This window comes from Boleophthalmus pectinirostris, unplaced genomic scaffold, assembly GCF_026225935.1.
Source record: "Boleophthalmus pectinirostris isolate CB_2022bp ecotype Guang Dong unplaced genomic scaffold, ASM2622593v1 HiC_scaffold_7, whole genome shotgun sequence".
In the NCBI taxonomy this organism is placed as follows: Eukaryota; Metazoa; Chordata; class Actinopteri; order Gobiiformes; family Gobiidae; genus Boleophthalmus; species Boleophthalmus pectinirostris.
Window position 1 is genome coordinate 38,101,868 of NW_026571473.1, and position 18,769 is coordinate 38,120,636.

Here is an 18,769-nt window from a genome sequence, read left to right on the forward strand (position 1 = left end):
AAAGATAATGATTCATTTTTTCAGTTTTCGATCTTGTGTTTAAATAAAAAATGGAAAAAATGGATAACGGACTGAACCAGGTCTGAACCGGGACTAAAAGGAGCCTCAAGCAGGACTGAACCAGGACTGAACCTTTAGTTTTAATCCTGGTTCAGTCCTGGTTTAGTCCTGTTTTAGTCCTGTTTTAGTCCTGGTTTAGTCCTGGTTTAGTCCTGGTTTAGTCCTGGTTTAGTCCTGGTTTAGTCCTGTTTTAGTCCTGGTTTAGTCCTGTTTTTAGTCCTTTAGTCCTGGTTTAGTCCTGGTTTAGTCCTGTTTAGTCCTGGTTTAGTCCTGTTTTAGTCCTGTTTTAGTCCTGGTTCAGTCCTGGTTTAGTCCTGGTTTAGTCCTGGTTTAGTCCTGGTTTAGTCCTGGTTTAGTCCTGTTTTAGTCCTGGTTTAGTCCTGGTTTAGTCCTGGTTTAGTCCTGGTTTAGTCCTGTTTTAGTCCTGGTTTAGTCCTGTTTTAGTCCTGGTTTAGTCCTGTTTTAGTCCTGGTTTAGTCCTGTTTTAGTCCTGGTTCAGTCCTGTTTTAGTCCTGGTTTAGTCCTGTTTTAGTCCTGTTTTAGTCCTGTTTCAGTCCTGTTTTAGTCCTGTTTTAGTCCTGGTTCAGTCCTGTTTTAGTCCTGGTTTAGTCCTGTTTTAGTCCTGGTTTAGTCCTGGTTTAGTCCTGGTTTAGTCCTGGTTAATCCTGTTTAGTCCTGGTTTTAGTCCTGGTTTTAGTCCTGGTTTAGACCTGTTTTAAGTCCTTTTGTCCTGGTTTAGTCCTGTTTTAGTCCTGGTTCAGTCCTGTTTTAGTCCTGGTTTTAGACCTGTTTTAGTCCTGGTTCCTGGTTCCTGTTTAGTCCTGGTTTCCTGTTTTAGTCCTGGTTCAGTCCTGTTTTAGTCCTGGTTTAGTCCTGTTTTAGTCCTGGTTCAGTCCTGTTTTAGTCCTGGTTCAGTCCTGTTTTAGTCCTGGTTTAGTCTTGGTTTAGTCCTGGTTCAGTCCTGGTTCAGTCCTGGTTTAGTCCTGTTTTAGTCCTGGTTCAGTCCTGGTTTTAGTCCTGTTTTAGTCCTGGTTTAGTCCTGGTTTAGTCCTGTTTTATTCCTGGTTCAGTCCTGGTTTAGTCCTGGTTTAGTCCTGTTTTAGTCCTGGTTTAGTCCTGTTTTAGTCCTGGTTTAGTCCTGTTTTAGTCCTGGTTTCAATCCTGTTTTAGTCCTGGTTTAGTCCTGTTTTAGTCCTGGTTCAATCCTGTTTTAGTCCTGGTTTAGTCCTGTTTTAGTCCTGGTTCAGTCCTGGTTTAGTCCTGTTTTAGTCCTGGTTCAGTCCTGGTTTAGTCCTGTTTTAGTCCTGTTTTTTCAAAATAAAAGCACAAAATACGAAAATGAAAAATAAAACAATGATTCTCTATTTGTCTCCAAAACCAAAAAAACAAAAAAGATAATGATTCATTTTTTCAGTTTTTTTCGATTTTGTGTTTAAATAAAAAATGGAAAAAACTGATAATTTACTGAACCAGGTCTGAACCGGGACTAAAATGAGCCTCAAGCAGGACTAAACCAGGACTGAACCTTTAGTTTTAATCCTGGTTCAGTCCTGTTTTAGTCCTGGTTCAGTCCTGGTTCAGTCCTGGTTTAGTCCTGGTTTAGTCCTGTTTTAGTCCTGGTTTAGTCCTGGTTTAGTCCTGTTTTAGTCCTGGTTTAGTCCTGGTTTAGTCCTAGTTCAATCCTGTTTTATTCCTGGTTCAGTCCTGGTTTAGTCCTGTTTTAGTCCTGGTTTAGTCCTGGTTCAATCCTGTTTTAGTCCTGGTTTAGTCCTGTTTTAGCCTGTTTTTTTCAAAATAAAAGCACAAATACGAAAATGAAAAATAAAACAATGATTCTCTATTTGTCTCCAAAACCAAAAAAAAAAAAAAGATAATGATTCATTTTTTCAGTTTTCGATCTTGTGTTTAAATAAAAAATGGAAAAAAATGGATAATGGACTGAACCAGGTCTGAACCAGGACTGAACCTTTAGTTTTAGTCCTGGTTCAGTCCTGTTTTAGTCCTGTTTTAATCCTGGTTTAGTCCTGGTTTAGTCCTGGTTTAGTCCTGGGTTAGTCCTGGTTTAGTCCTGTTTTAGCCCTGGTTTAGTCCTGTTTTAGTCCTGTTTTAGTCCTGGTTTAGTCCTGGTTTAGACCTGGTTTAGACCTGGTTTAGACCTGGTTTAGTCCTGGTTTAGTCCTGGGTTAGTCCTGTTTTAGTCCTGTTTTAGTCCTGGTTTTAGTCCTGTTTTAGTCCTGGTTTTAGTCCTGTTTTAGTCCTGGTTTAGTCCTGTTTTAGTCCTGTTTTAGTCCTGGTTTTAGTCCTGTTTTAGTCCTGGTTCAGTCCTGTTTTAGTCCTGGTTTAGTTCTGGTTTAGTCCTAGTTTAGTCTTGGTTCAGTCCTGTTTTAGTCCTGGTTCAGTCCTGGTTCAGTCCTGGTTTAGTCCTGGTTCAGTCCTGTTTTAGTCCTGTTTTAGTCCTGGTTTAGTCCTGTTTTAGTCCTGTTTTAGTCCTGGTTTAGTCCTGTTTTAGTCCTGTTTTAGTCCTGGTTTTAGTCCTGTTTTAGTCCTGGTTCAGTCCTGTTTTAGTCCTGGTTCAGTTCTATTAAAGTTCTGTCCATCTTTTTCCCTTTATTCTGTTTATAAGTTGCTGCTGTTCACAGTTGTGTCCAGACGATGGCGCTGTTGGACAACTGCAGCAGACCCGCTGACCTTTAACACAGTTGTGAATCTGTCACATTTTAAATCATTGAAAAGCCAAATGCAGCTGAGAGGAAACGTATCCACACCACAACACTACACACACACACACACACCTACACACACACACACACACACACACCCACACACACACACACACACACACACACACACACACACACACACACACACACACACACACACACACACACACCTTTTGTTTGACTCTCAGCGACACGTTTAATATCATCCGGAATTACAAAATAAACATGTTTTATCATTTTAACTCATGCACCGACTGAAGAATCTGTGTGTCATTCATTCATTCGTTTTTCAAAATAAAACTAAAGATAAGAAAATGAAAAAAACAACAACTATTTTCTTCATTGTTTGTCTCCAAAACCAAAATGAAAAAACAGATAAATATTTGTTTTTTCAGTTTTTGATTTTTTATTTCAATGAATAATGGAAAAAACAGATACAGGACTGAACCAGGACTGAACCAGGACTGAGACCAGACCAGGACTGACCGGTTTAGTCCTGGCTTAGACCTGTTTCAGTCCTGGTTCAGTCCGTCATCACAGTTTAAGTCACGGAAACGGCAAATAGTCGTTATCTGTTTTTAATGATGCAGGATACACAGATTTTAATCAGCTTTTAAAACCCCAGGATGTCACTTTTTTAGGCAAAACATAGACCAAAATGTGTATTTTATTATATTCGTTTTGATGTCAACCCACTAAAAACAAAAATTTAAAAAAAACATCCTTAATGTGAATGGGCTTGCATCTCCACAAACCTGACTCTTTGAGCTGGAACAGGGCTTCCTCCTGCTTGTTTCATTGGAAATATTGTTCCTTTTGCTGTCATATTCCACAGTGAAGGTAAGAAGAGAACTGTAGCTTTCTAACACTAACCTATCCAGGGGTTATGAATTATGGAAAAATATGGCGCTTCCATAGCGACTAACAATTTATGAACATTTCAAAATAAAATATTATAGCTACACTGGAAAAAACAATATCTAGGTAAATTAAAATGACTTAAATTAAGAACATTTTACTTTATTTGAGTCGATTCAACTTCACAAGTACAATTATTTACAAGTGTGTTTTTCTTAATTCAAGCAACATTCGATTTTGTTTCTTATTTTAAGTTCAAAAAGTTGTTGTTTTTCTTATTTTAAGTGCAGCAAGATGTATTTTCATATTTTAACTACAAAAAGTCTTATTCCACTGGCAGATAATTTTACTTGTCAAGTGAAATTTACTCAAATCATGATCAAACTTTCTTAATTCAAGTCATCTGAACTTGACTAGATTTAGTTTTTTGCCGTATATAATTTGATTTGGAGTTGTAGGGCCTGGTTAGTTTTTCTCATTTCTCGTTTCGAACCAAAAATCCGAAGCAACAAAACAAAGTGAACTGCCGTTACATTTAAGAAAGAAGATATTTTATTAATTTCAGATTCCAAATAAAAGTATTCACACAAACACAGAGTGAGTAAATAGGCAAGAACATCTCTTCACCCGTCAAAGTAAAAACAGACACAAACGCTCGCGTCGCCCGGCGTCGGCCAAGACACTTCACTGTTACCGTGGATACCGGGAAACGTTGTCGTCGTCATCCAATCAAATCATTTCATATTCATCATAGAAAAAAAAAAAGAACAAGTACGAGGAAATAAGCACACGTTAAAAGAGTGAAGGCGATCCGTTGGTTTCGAAGCATTACTGACTGTTTGTTGTGGAGGTTCCCTGTTGTATAAAATGTCCTTTAAAAACGTTCCGACCACGGAGTTGGCAAGTCAGAGCGCCACCTAATGTCCACTCGTCGCAACTGCCCAAACTGGAAAAAAAAGCGTTGTTTTTTTGTCGCTTGTTTGTTTTTTAATTTAGTCAAAAAAAAAAGAATAAAATAAAAAACAAAAAACTATAAAACCTGAATGCTTTTTAAAATTATTTTGTTTTTTTTGTTTTGTTTTTTTTGCTCATTTGAATTTTTTTTTTTTTATTATTTATTTACTCATTTTTTTGCCCAAAATCGGAAAAAAAATTTGCTTTTATGTTTTTTATTTTATTCTTTATTAATTATTTCCTCTAACCATCTAAGCCCAAAATTGTATTAATAAGAGTACAATTCATTAAAAAGCGTTCGGGTTTTTTCGTTTTTTCCATTTGGGCAAATAAAATAAAAAACATAAAGTCGAGTGGCGCGTCGGTCTTGCCCTCCTGGTTGTTCTTCAAAACGGGAGGTAGTTGATTTTCCTGAGAAGTTGTAAGAAACAAAAAGCCTTGTATCATTTGTAAAGTTTCATAAAAAATAAAAACAAAAACACTTGAAACCCCAATCACATGCGTCCCTAAAATAATCGTCTTTTTCAAATGTTTACATTAAAATCATTCACTATATTCATCGTTCTAATATTCCGCTCTACGTGTAATCTCTTTGTGCCTGATGCTACAGCGATATATCCACAAAAGCAAAAAGTAAATAAAAACAATAGAATATAAACATGATAGTAGAATCTGTAGCCCTAAAGAAGCCAGATTCAGAATTCAGAATCATTTCTCGCGACAGCAGAAGGCGTTGCGTCGTAGCGCTTTCAAATCAAGTCCAAAGTCGACAGTTTACGAAAAAAACTAAACAAAAAAAAACATCGTACTGTATAAAAAGTCCCATACATTTACAGTCAGAAGTCCTGAAAAGCCACTAATATGTAAAGCTATAAGTTAAATTAAGGAAGATCATTTGTTTCTTCAGATTTTGAATTTTAAATTTTAAGTAAATTTCTTGTTTAGATTTTTTTTAAGCCTGAAAAACGTCTGGTTCTTTAAATTATTATTATTCTGAGTTCCAATTGCTGAATTCTTTCTCAGTTTAGAATTCAAAATGAAAAATTCTTTTTTAGTTTTAGATACTCGACACAATTTCAAATTTCAAATATGTATTCAGAGTTGTGAAAGTTTCAGATTTTCAAGATGGCAAAACTTAAGATTTTGAATTTAAATTCCGGTGAATTTCTTGTTAGATTGTTGTTGTTTTTTTAAGCTTGAAAAACATGTTTGGTTCTTTAAATTATTATTATTATGAGTTCCAGTCACTGAATTCTCTCTCAGTTTAGAATTCAAAATGAAAATTTCACGTTTAGTTTTAGATATTCAATACAATTAAAAATTTCAAATCTGAATTCAGAGTTGTGAAAGTTTCAGATTTTCAAGTTGGCAAGACTTTTGTGGGCTTGAAAAGATCCGTGCTAAAAATGTACAACAAATTTGGAATTGTTAAACTGACAAAAAACAAGTACACGTCGAAATTCAGTGACCGAAATCCAAAATCAATGCAATCCAAACCAAAAAATGAAGTCAAATTTTAAATTTTCAAATCCAAAATCCAATCTGAACCAATGCTCTTCCATGAAACAGACACGATGCCACATATACGCAGCACAAAGACATAAAAGAGTGAAGCGTAGGTCCGATAATAGAACGTAAAGACACGTTAAAAGATATGCGAATGAAATTACAATTACGGGCATTTAAAAATATTCATTCATTTTTTTTACATTTGCGTTTTACTGATTGTGTCTCTGCAAAACGTCCCGTGCTTTGGCAGAGTTTATGATTGCGTGATATGATTCGATATGAAGACAAAAAGTTGCATTGCAGTTTCGTGATTGTCGGTATTAAAGCTGTTTTATCGTAGTAGTAGTGAGGTAGAGACATTTTTCTAGTTGAGGCATTTCGTGTGGTTTTTATACAATTTTCACTGCCAAAAAAAAAAAAGAAAAAGAAAAAGTTGAATTCATGATTTTAATCTTAACTGAATTTGTTTTGACGCATTTATTTAGATCAACTGACTTGTAAAAAAATATCTCAAAACGAGTCAAATAATCGAATCAAAACGGCAAAATTTCTGAATTCAAGTCACTTAAACTGATAACTTTTTTTAAAATGAATTGACTTGTGCAAAAATTTCTGAACTGATAATGTTTTTTTTTTTTAGATGGACTGACTTGTAGAAAAATATTTCAAAACAAGTCAAATAATTGAATCAATACAATGAAATTTCTGAATTCAAGTCGTTTAAAAGAATAACTATTTTTTAGACGAACTGACTTGTAAAAAATATCTCAAAACAAGTCAAATAATCAAATCAAAACTACAAAATTTCTGAATTCAAGTCATTTAATTTAATACCGTTCTTTTAAGATGGACCGACTTGTACAAAAATATTTGAAAACAAGTCAAATAATCAAATCAAAATGATGAAATTTCTGAATTCAAATCATTTAAATGAATAATGTTCTTTAGATGAAATGACTTGTGCAAAAATATCTCAAAACAAGTCAAATTATCAAAACAAAATGACGAAATTTCTGAATTCAAGTCCTTCCAACTGATAAAGTTCTTTTAGATGGACTAACTTGCAGAAAAATATCTCAGAACAAGTCAAATAATCGAATCAAAATGACCAAATTTCAGAATTTAAACTAATAACGTTCTTTAGATGACCTGACTTGTACAAAAATATCTTAAAACAAGTCAAATAATCTGGTCAATTTCTGAATTCAAGTCATTTAACCAGATAACGTTCTTTTTTCGCAGCGTTGTGATTGTCGGTACGGTACAATCATGGGGTCATTGAAGCAGACACGGTGCGTTCGGGGACACGGAGGTCACGCGGTCATAAACACGACTTCATAAAGAGAATTGATTGAGCCGTGTCCCCCTCCCCCCTCGTCAAAGGTGAAAGCTTTTAGTCACATGAGCGTTTGATTGTCAGGCCTGCGGGGCGTCGGGGGACGGCTGAGGACGAGCGCTGAAAGACGTGTGGACAGAGGACGCGCAGTAAGGCCATATTTGAGAAAACTGAAAAGAGTCTCATCGATATAAATGTCTGTATTCAGTATTAAAGACAAAAGGATCGATTCATGTTTACGTCACAAACCAGAAAGACGTTCAGAAACAAGCTTCCAGTGGGCTTTATTCGTGGTAGTAACGGTGCGTTTGTTTATTCATCTGACTCGAAGTTCTGAGGACGTTGCCAAGTGACACGCACTGACACGTCCTTGTTCCTCAGACAGTGGAACTCAGAAGAACTCCGGAGACGAGCAAGGATTCCGAGAAAGAATCCAAGACCGAAACAAATCACCGTACTGGAAACAATCTGCGTCCGTAATCCTTCCCTGTCCACACAGCTTTGAGTACATTTGTTTACGTTTTACAGAAATTAAACTTAAAACCGCATTTGCGTAAACTGAGCGCTCAAAAAAAAAAACAGATCACTCCTTGTGTCGCCGATGCAGTTCAGCTTCTGTGGGACTAAGGCTACGTTCAGACTGCAGGGTTTAATGCTCAATTCAGATTTTTTTGTGAAATTTGATGTTTTTTCGAGGTCGTTCACATTTCAAATTAAATGCGACTTGTATGTGACTCCAGTGTGAACATTAAACGGCCCGAAAGTGTCCCGCATGTGACACTGGAGACACGACGACGTCAACCACAGCGAGCGTCTCTGTGTTTACAGAAGTTGTCCAAACATGGACGCAGCATCGAGCACCTGGAGATTTTAAAGTTCCTCTCGTACCGGAGCCAGAACATGAACAACTTACTTGTTTTAAGGAGGAGATTGAGAAGGAGAAGGACGAGGTTTTTGGTCGTGGTGAGTGGTGATGTGCTTCACTTCAGTGACACGGAGTTCATTAACAATTTTCGCCTACTTCAGCGCAGAATAGTGACGTTTGTCATTTGTTGATAACGTGTAGGTCAGATTCATGCGCTTTGGCCGTTCAGACTGAAGTCGCATGTCAAAAGATCAGATATGTATCGGTTTCAGGACCACATTTCGAAGTGTCCTGGGTCACATTTGAAAAAATCTGATCTGTGTCGTTCAGACTGTCATTAAAAGATCAGATACAGGAACATAGAGGCCTAAAAATCGGATTTGGGTCACTTCGGGCTGCAGTCTGAACGCAGCCTAAGAGTGTTCTTTCTGTGACAGAGGGGTGTTCTGCTGATGGTGAGTCTGTTCTGTGTTTCTGTCGTGTTGGAGATGGGTTCATGTTAAACTTTTCAGAGATTATACGTCTGCAGGTCGTACACACAGACACACGTTTATATGAACGGACATATATTCTAGCCTCTTAGCGTGAATTACTTCGCGGCGCACAGACCTCCATCAGAGTATCAGCGTTTTCAGGCGTCCACACGGTGCCGGATCAGATCTGTACTCAGGTGAATTCGTTGGAGCTGGAGGCACCACATCGTTCCGTGTCTGGAGCCGTTTTCAGTCGGATTAGAGTGAACGAACACTGCATCCACAACGAAAACGACTCGAATACGAACTAGTGTGGGCGGGGCCTAAGATAGCTGTGCCTAGTGCCGCTTGTATGAAGTGTTTTCATGGTGTTTGGAGCGTTGGTGGTTTAAAAGACAATTTCAGTCACTCGTATTACTGCAGTATCTTGCTGCGTCTGTGTTACTTCAAAGCCCCGGGGTTTCAAAATGGCCCATTCAAGTCAGTGGGTCGAGCTCAATGGTGCATGACTCCAGATTCACCTTTAGCCCGGCGAGGTTCTTCCGGTGGCTCTGTAAAGGTACTCGCTGGTGGCTGCGTAAAGTTACATGCGATTAGAAGAGATGAGGACGCCAAATTCACGTTTACTTCAGCGGGTTTGATCACAGTCGGTCGGCGAGTGCAGTGTCGGGAATTACATAGTAAGTTGTTTTCTTCCTGGTTTGTGACGTAAGCGTGAATAGAGCATGTTACTTGGATTTTGTGAGTAATTTTGACTAGTTACGTTTTTACTCTCAACTTAACTGATTTAAGGGATATTTGTCAAAACTGTTAAGAATAATGTAGTTTTTTTGTGTTGTTTACATTCTTCATTTAGAAAAATTACCAAAGAAAAACTGGTCACACCGATACTTTTATCATTTCAGAGAACATGGAGACCATTGCGGTAACTCTAGAGCAAAACCGGCTGTCCATAAGGCTCTTAGTTCAAAACGTACAGTCCAGAAAAAAAAAAAAAAAAAAAGATTTGCGCCGACTGTACTTAATATTTTTAAGTTCTGCACGTTCTGTTTCTACCCGCACGACCGAACAACATCACTAAAGGCAACATGGCGGAGTCTCTGGGCTACTGCCGGCTCTGCTCTGAATCTGTGTGTCGTTCATTCATTTGTTTTTCAAAATAAAACCAAAAATAAGAAAATGAAAAAACATTTTTATTTGTCTCCAAAACCAAAATGAAAAAACAGATAATGATTCTTTTTTTCGGTTTTCGATTTTGTGTTTAAATGAAAAATGGAAAAAACTAATAACAACTGTTTTTCGTTTCCGTGACTTAAACTGAAATGCTGAACTAAACCAGGACTAAAACAGAATTAAACCAGGTCAGGAACCAGACTGGGACTGAGACCAGGACTGAGACCAGGACCAGACTGGGACTGAGACCAGGACTGAGACCAGGACTGAGGCCAGGACTGAGACTGGGACTGGGACTGAGGCCAGGACCAGACCAAGACCAGACTGGGACTGAGACCAGGAACAGGTCCAGGACTGAGACCGGGATTGAGACCGGGATCAGACCGAGACCAGACTGGGACTAAGACCAGGACCAGGACTTAGACCGGGACTGAGACTGGGACTGAGACCACAACTGAGGCCGGGACCAGACCTGGATCAGACCGGGACTGAGACCAGGACCAGACAAGGACCAGACCGGGACTGAGACCAGGACCAGACCAGGATCAGACCGGAACTGAGACTGGAACCAGACCAGAACTAAGAACAGGACTGAGGCCGAGACTGAGACGGGGACCAGACCAGGACTGAAAACGGATTCAGTCCTGGTTCAGTCCAGCATCTCAGTTTAAGTCACGTAAATGGAAACGTCCGTTATCAGATTTTTTGTTTTTTTTTTTCAATTAAACACAAAATCAAAAATTTAAAAAAATTAATCATTATCTGTTTTTTTTTTTTTTTCATTTTGGTTTTAGAGACAAATAATGAAGAAAATTGTTGCTTTTTCCTTTTCTTATTTTTGGTTTTATTTTGAAAAACAAATGAACGAACGACACTCGGATTACTCTGCATCGCCAACGATTGTTTCGGCTTGATTATACGCCCGGCAAAAACCGTAAAAACGTCTATTCTAGTTAAAACGATTTGAATTCAGAACCTTTACATCGCGTTTTTTGAGTAGTTCTTACTCATTTAGATTGATTTACGTGGAGGAAGTAGCTTATTCAAGTTGGTTTACGTTGGGTTCTGACCTGTCTTAGTTATTTCAAGTGTGATTTTGGCAGTTATTAATGCAAAGTAAATAGATCTAAACTAGTCAAAACTACTCAAATTAGCAATCCGAATTCATAGGAGCTTTTTTTTTTTGCGAGTCATCTTGTAAAACGCCTCTGTAACTGTAACACGGGACAGATGGGGGTTTCACTTCTGCAAAAATCTGCCTGCTCAGGTTAAATCAGCGAGGTCTTATTTGGCAGCGGCGAGAGCTGGCACGAACCGGCTACTCGGACGTTTTCATCACAGTAAATCAACGTTTTTCAGAACTTGGAAGCAACTAAATAAGAGTTTATAGATAAATAAGAGTGTATTTTTTTGAGCTTTTGATATCGGAGAACTCGACGAAATCACACCCTGGATTCCACGAAGCAAAACTTTAAAGAAGCAGATAGGAGAAGTTTGCGAAAAATAAAGATTCAAATCCACAATAGTCGTCGTTTTAGTCCGGTATCGAACTCGTATCTCAAATAAGAATGGTTTAAATAACTTCTGATCGGTAAATTAATCCAAAAAATGTCAAAGATTAAGCTAAATCATTGTAATTTGAACTTAAATATCCACGTTTTTTGAGGTTGACAGAAGATTTGAAGCCCACGTTTTGGTCAAGAAGTCTTTAAAGAATGCTTTTCTTTTCTTTTCTTTCTGGGGTTGTTTTTTTATTTAGAATTCAGATTTCAACGTGTGGATTTTTGTTTTTGCTCCTGTCTGCTTCTTCAAACTCGAGTAGAAATACAGTATATGACCTTTGAGTCTCTCACCGGATAAAAAATACAGACTTTAAAGGAGACAATTCAGGCGATTTTTAAGACTTTCTATTGGATTAGTGTTGTCACGGGACTACGTTTTCTCTCTATTCAACACCGATTCTGATTCTACGACGATAATAAAGTGATTTTCGATGTTAAATTGTAGTACTTATATCGTGTAAACTTCATTTCAGATTCATTTCAGTGCTGTCAATGGGATTTTTTAGTATCAATACCTGCGAAAAATTTAGTACCGTATTTTTCGGACTATAAGGCGCACCGGATTATATCAGTAATGTTGAATTCTCTCATCTATTTTCATACATAAATCGCACTGGATTATAAGGCGAATTAAACGAAACAAACGGACGAATGTGGGTGGATAAAGTTTGTTTATTTTCTACGAGAACGACTCAAATATACAGTGAGTAATAATGTGTTTGATACAGCTTTGCGCACATTTGTTTACGTTTTACAGAAACTAAACTTAAAACCACATGGCTCATTTACATAAACTATAATTGCTGAAAAAACTGCTCACTCCTTGTGCAACTTCATAGTTTACCAAAGTTGTACTAAAACATTTTGACAGATTTTCAAGCGCCGTGTACCACATAAAATCGGTTCGAGATCAGTAAGCACTGTCGATTTTTGCAAAAATTAAAAGATTTTAAGTGCGCCTTATAGTCCGAAAAGTACGGTGTCTAGTTTTGATCCTAGTTTTTGTATCGATTAGTGTCTGATATTCGATTTTTGACAGCTCTAGATCGGATGTTTGTCCCTCTCTGCTGATAACAGAATCGTTTTGAAATTAAAAGAAGTCCATCTAGCGTAATTTGTCTCCTTTAATGTGCTTAACAGCGTGTGGACGAAGAGTCTTTGTTTGCGACGTTTTGCGACGGCAAGTTCCTCTCAATTTAAGGCTTTGGGATCGACCCTACTACTCAAGACTTGATTGATTCCTCGCAGCGTAGGAAATATGAGGTCGCTTTGAGTAGATTAACAATCATCAGTGATCGTTTTACAAAAAAATGCTTGGCCTATATTACAAGTACTGCAGTTAAAGCGCCTATATTGCACTACGTTTTCTCATCCCAAACAGACCTGACGTTGTGTTTTGTTCACGTTTAACTCACATTTTGAGCTTTGCAGATGTAGACAGACTAAAAATAAACGTTTGAATGCAACAAAACGCAACTCCAGATTTGTTTTGGAGGAGGGAACGACATTATAACGTGACTAAAAGCTCACGCAGAGTCATTTTAGTGTAATATAGGACCTTTAAAACTTTAAAACAGTCAGAGTATTTTGCGTTACAGTCTAATCCTGATGAGACCGGGAGCGTAAGAAGCACTTGGATCCGAAGAAGACGCGCCAAAACACGCAAAGCCCCGATGGACGAGTTACAAAAATACGAGTAAAAAATAAAAAAAATGTCAAAGTGGCCGTCCCGAGAGCGCGGATATCTGATTGTCTGAGCGCCCAGTCGCACTCGAACGCAACGGCGGAGGTGATGGTGTGAGAAACGCATGCAGCTGACCTTAAGACGCTCCACCGCACAGCTACGAACAAAGAGAGTTTCTTCTACGTGCTGTGAGCGGATGAACACGGGTGGATTTGTACATTGTGTAACTTTAACCTGAGAACTGAGACCAGAGGTGGGCGATACGTACGAGTTTACTGTCGACAGGATATGGAAAAAGGCTGTGTGGAAGATATGCTCGTTTTGGAATAGGTTGCGTTCACGACAGTTTTGGAATTCGATATCGTGATTTCAAATAGAAGGCGAAGGGTCAGAACAACTCTACAGGAGTTTCTGGAAGCAATTTCGTCGGCTACGGTGACCAGACTTCCTCATCTACCCGGGACAGTCCAAGTTTTGAGCCCTGATTTATCCAAAAAACCAGTGATTTGTCTCAGTTTTATACAAGAAATATCCCAGGTGTCCCTATTTTTGACTAATCTGATCTAAACCAGGACTAAACTAAGATTAAACCAGGACTACATCAGGGTTAAAACAAGACTATCGCAATTTCTGACTAATTTCTGACTAATAAGATTCCCACGGGAATGTGACTATGTTCCCACAGTCCTATGTTTTTTTTGTTTTGTTCTGTTTTTTCCAAAATTAGGCCCCATGTTCCAACAGTTCCCTGGTCCTTTAGACCGGGTTTAGTCCTAGTGTAGTCCTGGTTTAGGCCTGGTTTAATCCTGGTTTAGACCTGTTTTAGTCCTGGTTTAGACCTGGTTTAGACCTAGTTTAGTCCTAGTTTATTCCTGGTTTTAGTCCTGGTTTAGTCCTTGTTTAGTCCTGGTTTAGACCTGTTTTTTCCTAGAGTTCCCTGGTCCTTTAGACCGGGTTTAGTCCTAGTGTAGTCCTGGTTTAGGCCTGGTTTAATCATGGTTTAATCCTGGTTTAGTCCTAGTTTAGACCTGGTTTAGTCCTGTTTTAGTCCTGGTTTAGTCCTTGTTTAGTCCTTGTTTAGTCCTGGTTTAGACCTGTTTTAGTCCTGGTTTAGACCTGGTTTAGTCTCGGTTTAGTCCTGGTTTAGACCTAGTTTAGTCCTGGTTTTAGTCTTGGTTTAGTCCTGTTTTAGTCTGGTTTTAGTCCTGGTGTAGTCCTAGTTTAGACCTGGTTTAGTCCTGGTTTTGACTTGGTGTAGACCTTGTTTACCTAGTGGGCGTCACGAATTGCGTACCCTCGCTTAAAAAATTCTTTTCTTTTCACTACTTTATTCATACCAAACATCCCAAACCGGGCGTGTCCCAGTTTAGAATTTTGAAAATCCGGTCACCCCTCCGTCGGCGAGAAAATAGGTCGACAGACTCGCTCGGCCGACAACAACTACGTCTTTGTGTTTGAGCAACCACTTGAAGCTCTTTTAACCTTTTTGGTGTTGACGTACAAGACTTTGAACAACGTGGATAGGCCCAGCGATTAGGCTCCTGACAACAAACCACGTCAAACAGCATTCTGACCTTCAAAAACAACAAAAATTCAACTATATTTTTGATTTCAGAGCCGCCCTCCAGCTCGATTTTCCACAACTGAATCTCGAAACGTCACGTGAACGCAACCTATCGACCTACGCCCGAAAAACGACACAAAAATGTGACAAAAAAGTTGATATACGCAAACAAGGAAGCAAAACTAGCCTATATATACGCTTTATACATTTGTGATTATCGATAGCAAGAAACTTTTTTGCCAATATCGCCCACCCCGTACAACGTTTTTCAAATATATATATCTGAACCTAAGCAGCAGTATGGGGGACAGTGAGAAGACTGCGCAGGTCCAGAGCCCGGAGTCGCGGGAAAATTTACACATCATTTTCCCGCCACTTCTTTGAGCCTCACTCCGGCGGCGGCCATTTTAAAGCACGAGATTAACCACTCGCAGCGATTTTTCTCTGATTTGGCCAAGATTTTTAAAACGACTATGAGGTTATTCGTGTTGTTTTCAGGTTTATTATTGACTTAACTAGTTCTGAGATGGCGTGATTCTAGTCTAGAGGTAGTTTGTTTGCTGCGTGGACTGATAATTTCGCTACTTTTAAGTCGTTTTCTGATAAACTGAAGTGTTCTTGGCTGAGCTTTTTCTCGTTTTCAGAGATACAAACCGCGTCAGACGAGTGGAGTTTGAGCGATTGTCAGAAACGATTAAAAGGTCACCTGTTTTTGCTAATCTAATTTTCACGTAACGATGACGACGACGTGTCAATAAATATTTGATTTTCATTGCTTCCATCCAACTTGGCCTGGATAAATTAGGTTTTAAATAAGCACAAACACACACAAAATTCTCAAATTCTACAAATATATTACTTTATGACAACTAGAAATGACTCGCTCTTCTAAAAAAGCCACGATTGTAAATAAATTGTGGACGATACTGTTAGAATTTTGCTGATTTTGTGCTTTTGTTGACTCGTTTTGCGCCTCCATCGGGAGCAAAGTAAAACTGAATCCTCTGGTCTGTGGAGGGTTCAGTTCCTCAGCTGTATATGGCTTTTTGTGGCGTTTGCATAGTTTCCCTTGTGGGTTTTCTATGGGATGATAATTTCCAGATTTTGGCGGAAAGTAATGAAGTACAAAAGCAGAAGTAGGTCCGTGTACTGTTCGTTCTTTTGGCTTTCAATTAAAAACAAAAAACAATAAAATAAAACAGTCTGTTATTTAATTTTTACGTTTTAGTGTCAAACAAAAAACAGATTTCGACCTCTATTTCCAATATTTAATTTAGAGTTTAATTCAAATAACACCAATCAAAAAACTCTGCTGCTAGAAGAATTTACCTGAAAAATCCTTGCAGTTTTTTGGACAAACGCGTCTCTCTTTTTTTTAAATAGCAACGCGTTTTACTTTTGCGTTTCAGTCTACGTTTATATGATGACGGTCTGAACAAAAGACGCAAAAGTGGTGTCGCGTTTTCGCTTTATATTCCGCATTTAGATGAGCGTTATCGGGAGGAAATCTGCGTGGATACGGTGACGCAAAAGTGTGAGGAAGTCAATTGTACGTGACATAAATGTGTACGTGACCTGAGCAGATCTGACCAGAGTTTTGCGTCTTGGGCAGTGTAGACAGAAACACTACGGCGGAGCGTGTTCAACTATTTTTTCCACTGTGGAGGGTGGTTTCAGATTTTTGCGTTTTTAATCCCCAAAAACGCTGTCACCGTCTAAACGAAAGGCACTTCTGATCAAATATCGGGTCGTTTTTCCCGCAAGCGTTCTCGTGTAAACGGGCCCTAAGAAAGTAATTGCTGAACTTCATGACGAGAAAAAGGATAAATTCTCCTTTGTTCAGCTGAAACTGAATTTGGCAGAACTTCCTTAAAAATAAACCAGAGAGAATAAAATATCAAAATTTTAAAATACACCAATAAAAACTAAATCTAGCCAAGTTAAGATGACTTGAATTAAGAAAGTTTGATCACGATTTGAGTAAATTTCACTTGACAAGTAAAATTGAATTAGACTTTTTGTCTTACTACACTTAAAATAAGGAACAAAATCAAATGTTACTTGAATTAAGAAAAACACACTTGGGTGTCTCTGGTTTAGTCAGACTTGGGGTTTAATATTTTCTCGAAAATTACATGAATCATATCCTGGGACAAGACGATTCATTTCCCAGGAGATTCAGATTCCCAGGAATCCCGGGAAATAACTGAGGTTGTTTTTGTTCATTTTTTGGAGCCCAATTAGGCTTTATGTGCTGTATTTTTTGGACTATAAATCACACTGGGGAAAAATTGGTCGGTAAGTTTACTTGTCAAGTTGAATCGACTCAAATAAAGTCAAATGTTTTTAATTTAAGTCATTTTTACTTATCTAGATATTGTTTTTTTTCAGTGTAGGCACGGTGACTTGACATAAACTTCACTGTAAATATTGAAAATAGAAGTTGAAGTCTGAAGTTTGTTTGACAGTAAAACTAAAACCGTTTTTTTCCATTTTATTGTTTTGTCTTTTTGTCATTTTTAATTGAAATTCAAAAAAACGAATGGTACACAAACCAAAGTACGGTACTTTTTCTGGTATCTGTGTCTTAAAAGTGGATATTTTTTTACTTCTGTATCTGTACTTTCTACTTTTTGAACTTTTTGAACTGCAGAATCAACAAATCTTCCCGCTACTTTCTCCAGACGAAGGATCCTGCAAATTCGCAAAAATCTTTCTCAATTTCCTCAAACTTTACTTACAAAAAACCTAAGCTAAAACAAAGATTTATAGGTGACCTTGTACATAAATTTTCCACAATTTTGTGAGTTGGCAAATCGCGTTTACATCCTGGTTTCAAAACGTCCGGCGGCGGAGTGAGGCTGCACAAATAATGAGGTTACAACGGTCCATTGTAAATATGCCCTGAAGAAACAACACATATCTTTAAAGCTTTTCTGATTCAAAATAGATAATTTTTTCATTTTTTTTTTCTCCATAAAATTCTAAATATATATAATAGATCTTCTTCCTGCAGTGAGAGGATTGTAAATAGATTTAAAATGATAAAACACAAAGAATAAAAATAATATTCAAAAAACAATGACATTGAAAAAGATGGATTCAAAAAAACAAAAACAAAAAAAAAACCTCTCCCCTGAAGGAAATCTCATAGCTGTCAGTCAGTAGCGTGTAAACAGTGTATTTAACCATTTGACGTTATGATTTCTTTCTTTTGTTCTCCGGTTTTCTGTACAATTGTGTAGAAATAAATAATTCACAGGTAATGCATACATTTATACTGGCTCTGATGAGTTATCCTATGGTATTTTTTTGGCTTTTGAAGAACGAAAGAGGCGAGTAGGTGAGCGTTTAAACCTGAGATAGAGGGTACTTCAAGTGAGATTTCAGGTCTCTTTTTTTTGGCATAGGCGGTGGTGGGTAGGCGTGGGAGCGACGAGGTGGATTTTTTTGGCTTTACTTTTTAGCGTGGTGGTTCGGTAAAAAAAATGCAGAGGGTCGAGGGGAAGGAGGGAGGGCAAGGGAAGGGGGTGGTGGTGTTAAGACACGGGGGCGGAGCTTGCGGCGGCGGCTGCGGCTGCTGCGGCGGCGGTTGAGGTAGGCGTGGTTTGTGGAGGAGGGATGACCCGGGCGAGGGCGGCGGCTTTAGCGGGCGCCGAGGCGGAGGAGGCGGACCCCGGGGCGGCCTGGGCGAAGAGGACACCTGCGGGAGACAGAGGGGCGGGGTTAGAGGGCAGGTGTGATGCAGGTAATGGAAAGAAAATACAAACTTGGACAAAATTGTTGGTGCCCCTCTGGTAAGGAAAGAAAAATCAACAATGGTCACTGAAATAACTTGAAACTGAGGTCATGGGACTTCCAACAGGACAATGAAACACACAAGAATGGCTAAGAACAAAACTTAGGACTGTTCTGGAGTGTTCTTCTGTGAGCTCAGATCTCAATATCTGGGTTTCACGTGGCGTCACAGGGCGACGTTTGTCAGCACGCAAATTCAGATGGAGGGCAGGA

The 18,769-nt window shown here is 38.5% G+C and overlaps 1 protein-coding gene across 1 annotated transcript in view; it reads right to left on the minus strand.

Annotated features, from left to right (window-relative positions):
- Positions 1–10,698: 10,698 nt before the first annotated feature.
- The window catches only part of arid3a (AT rich interactive domain 3A (BRIGHT-like)), a 113,251-nt gene continuing 105,180 nt past the window's right edge, over positions 10,699–18,769 (minus strand). Inside the window, exon 8 of the mRNA XM_020931699.2 lies at positions 10,699–18,461. Coding sequence (XP_020787358.2) covers positions 18,298–18,461 — 164 coding nt within the window. The 3' untranslated portion in view covers positions 10,699–18,297. The remainder of the gene's footprint in view (positions 18,462–18,769) is intronic.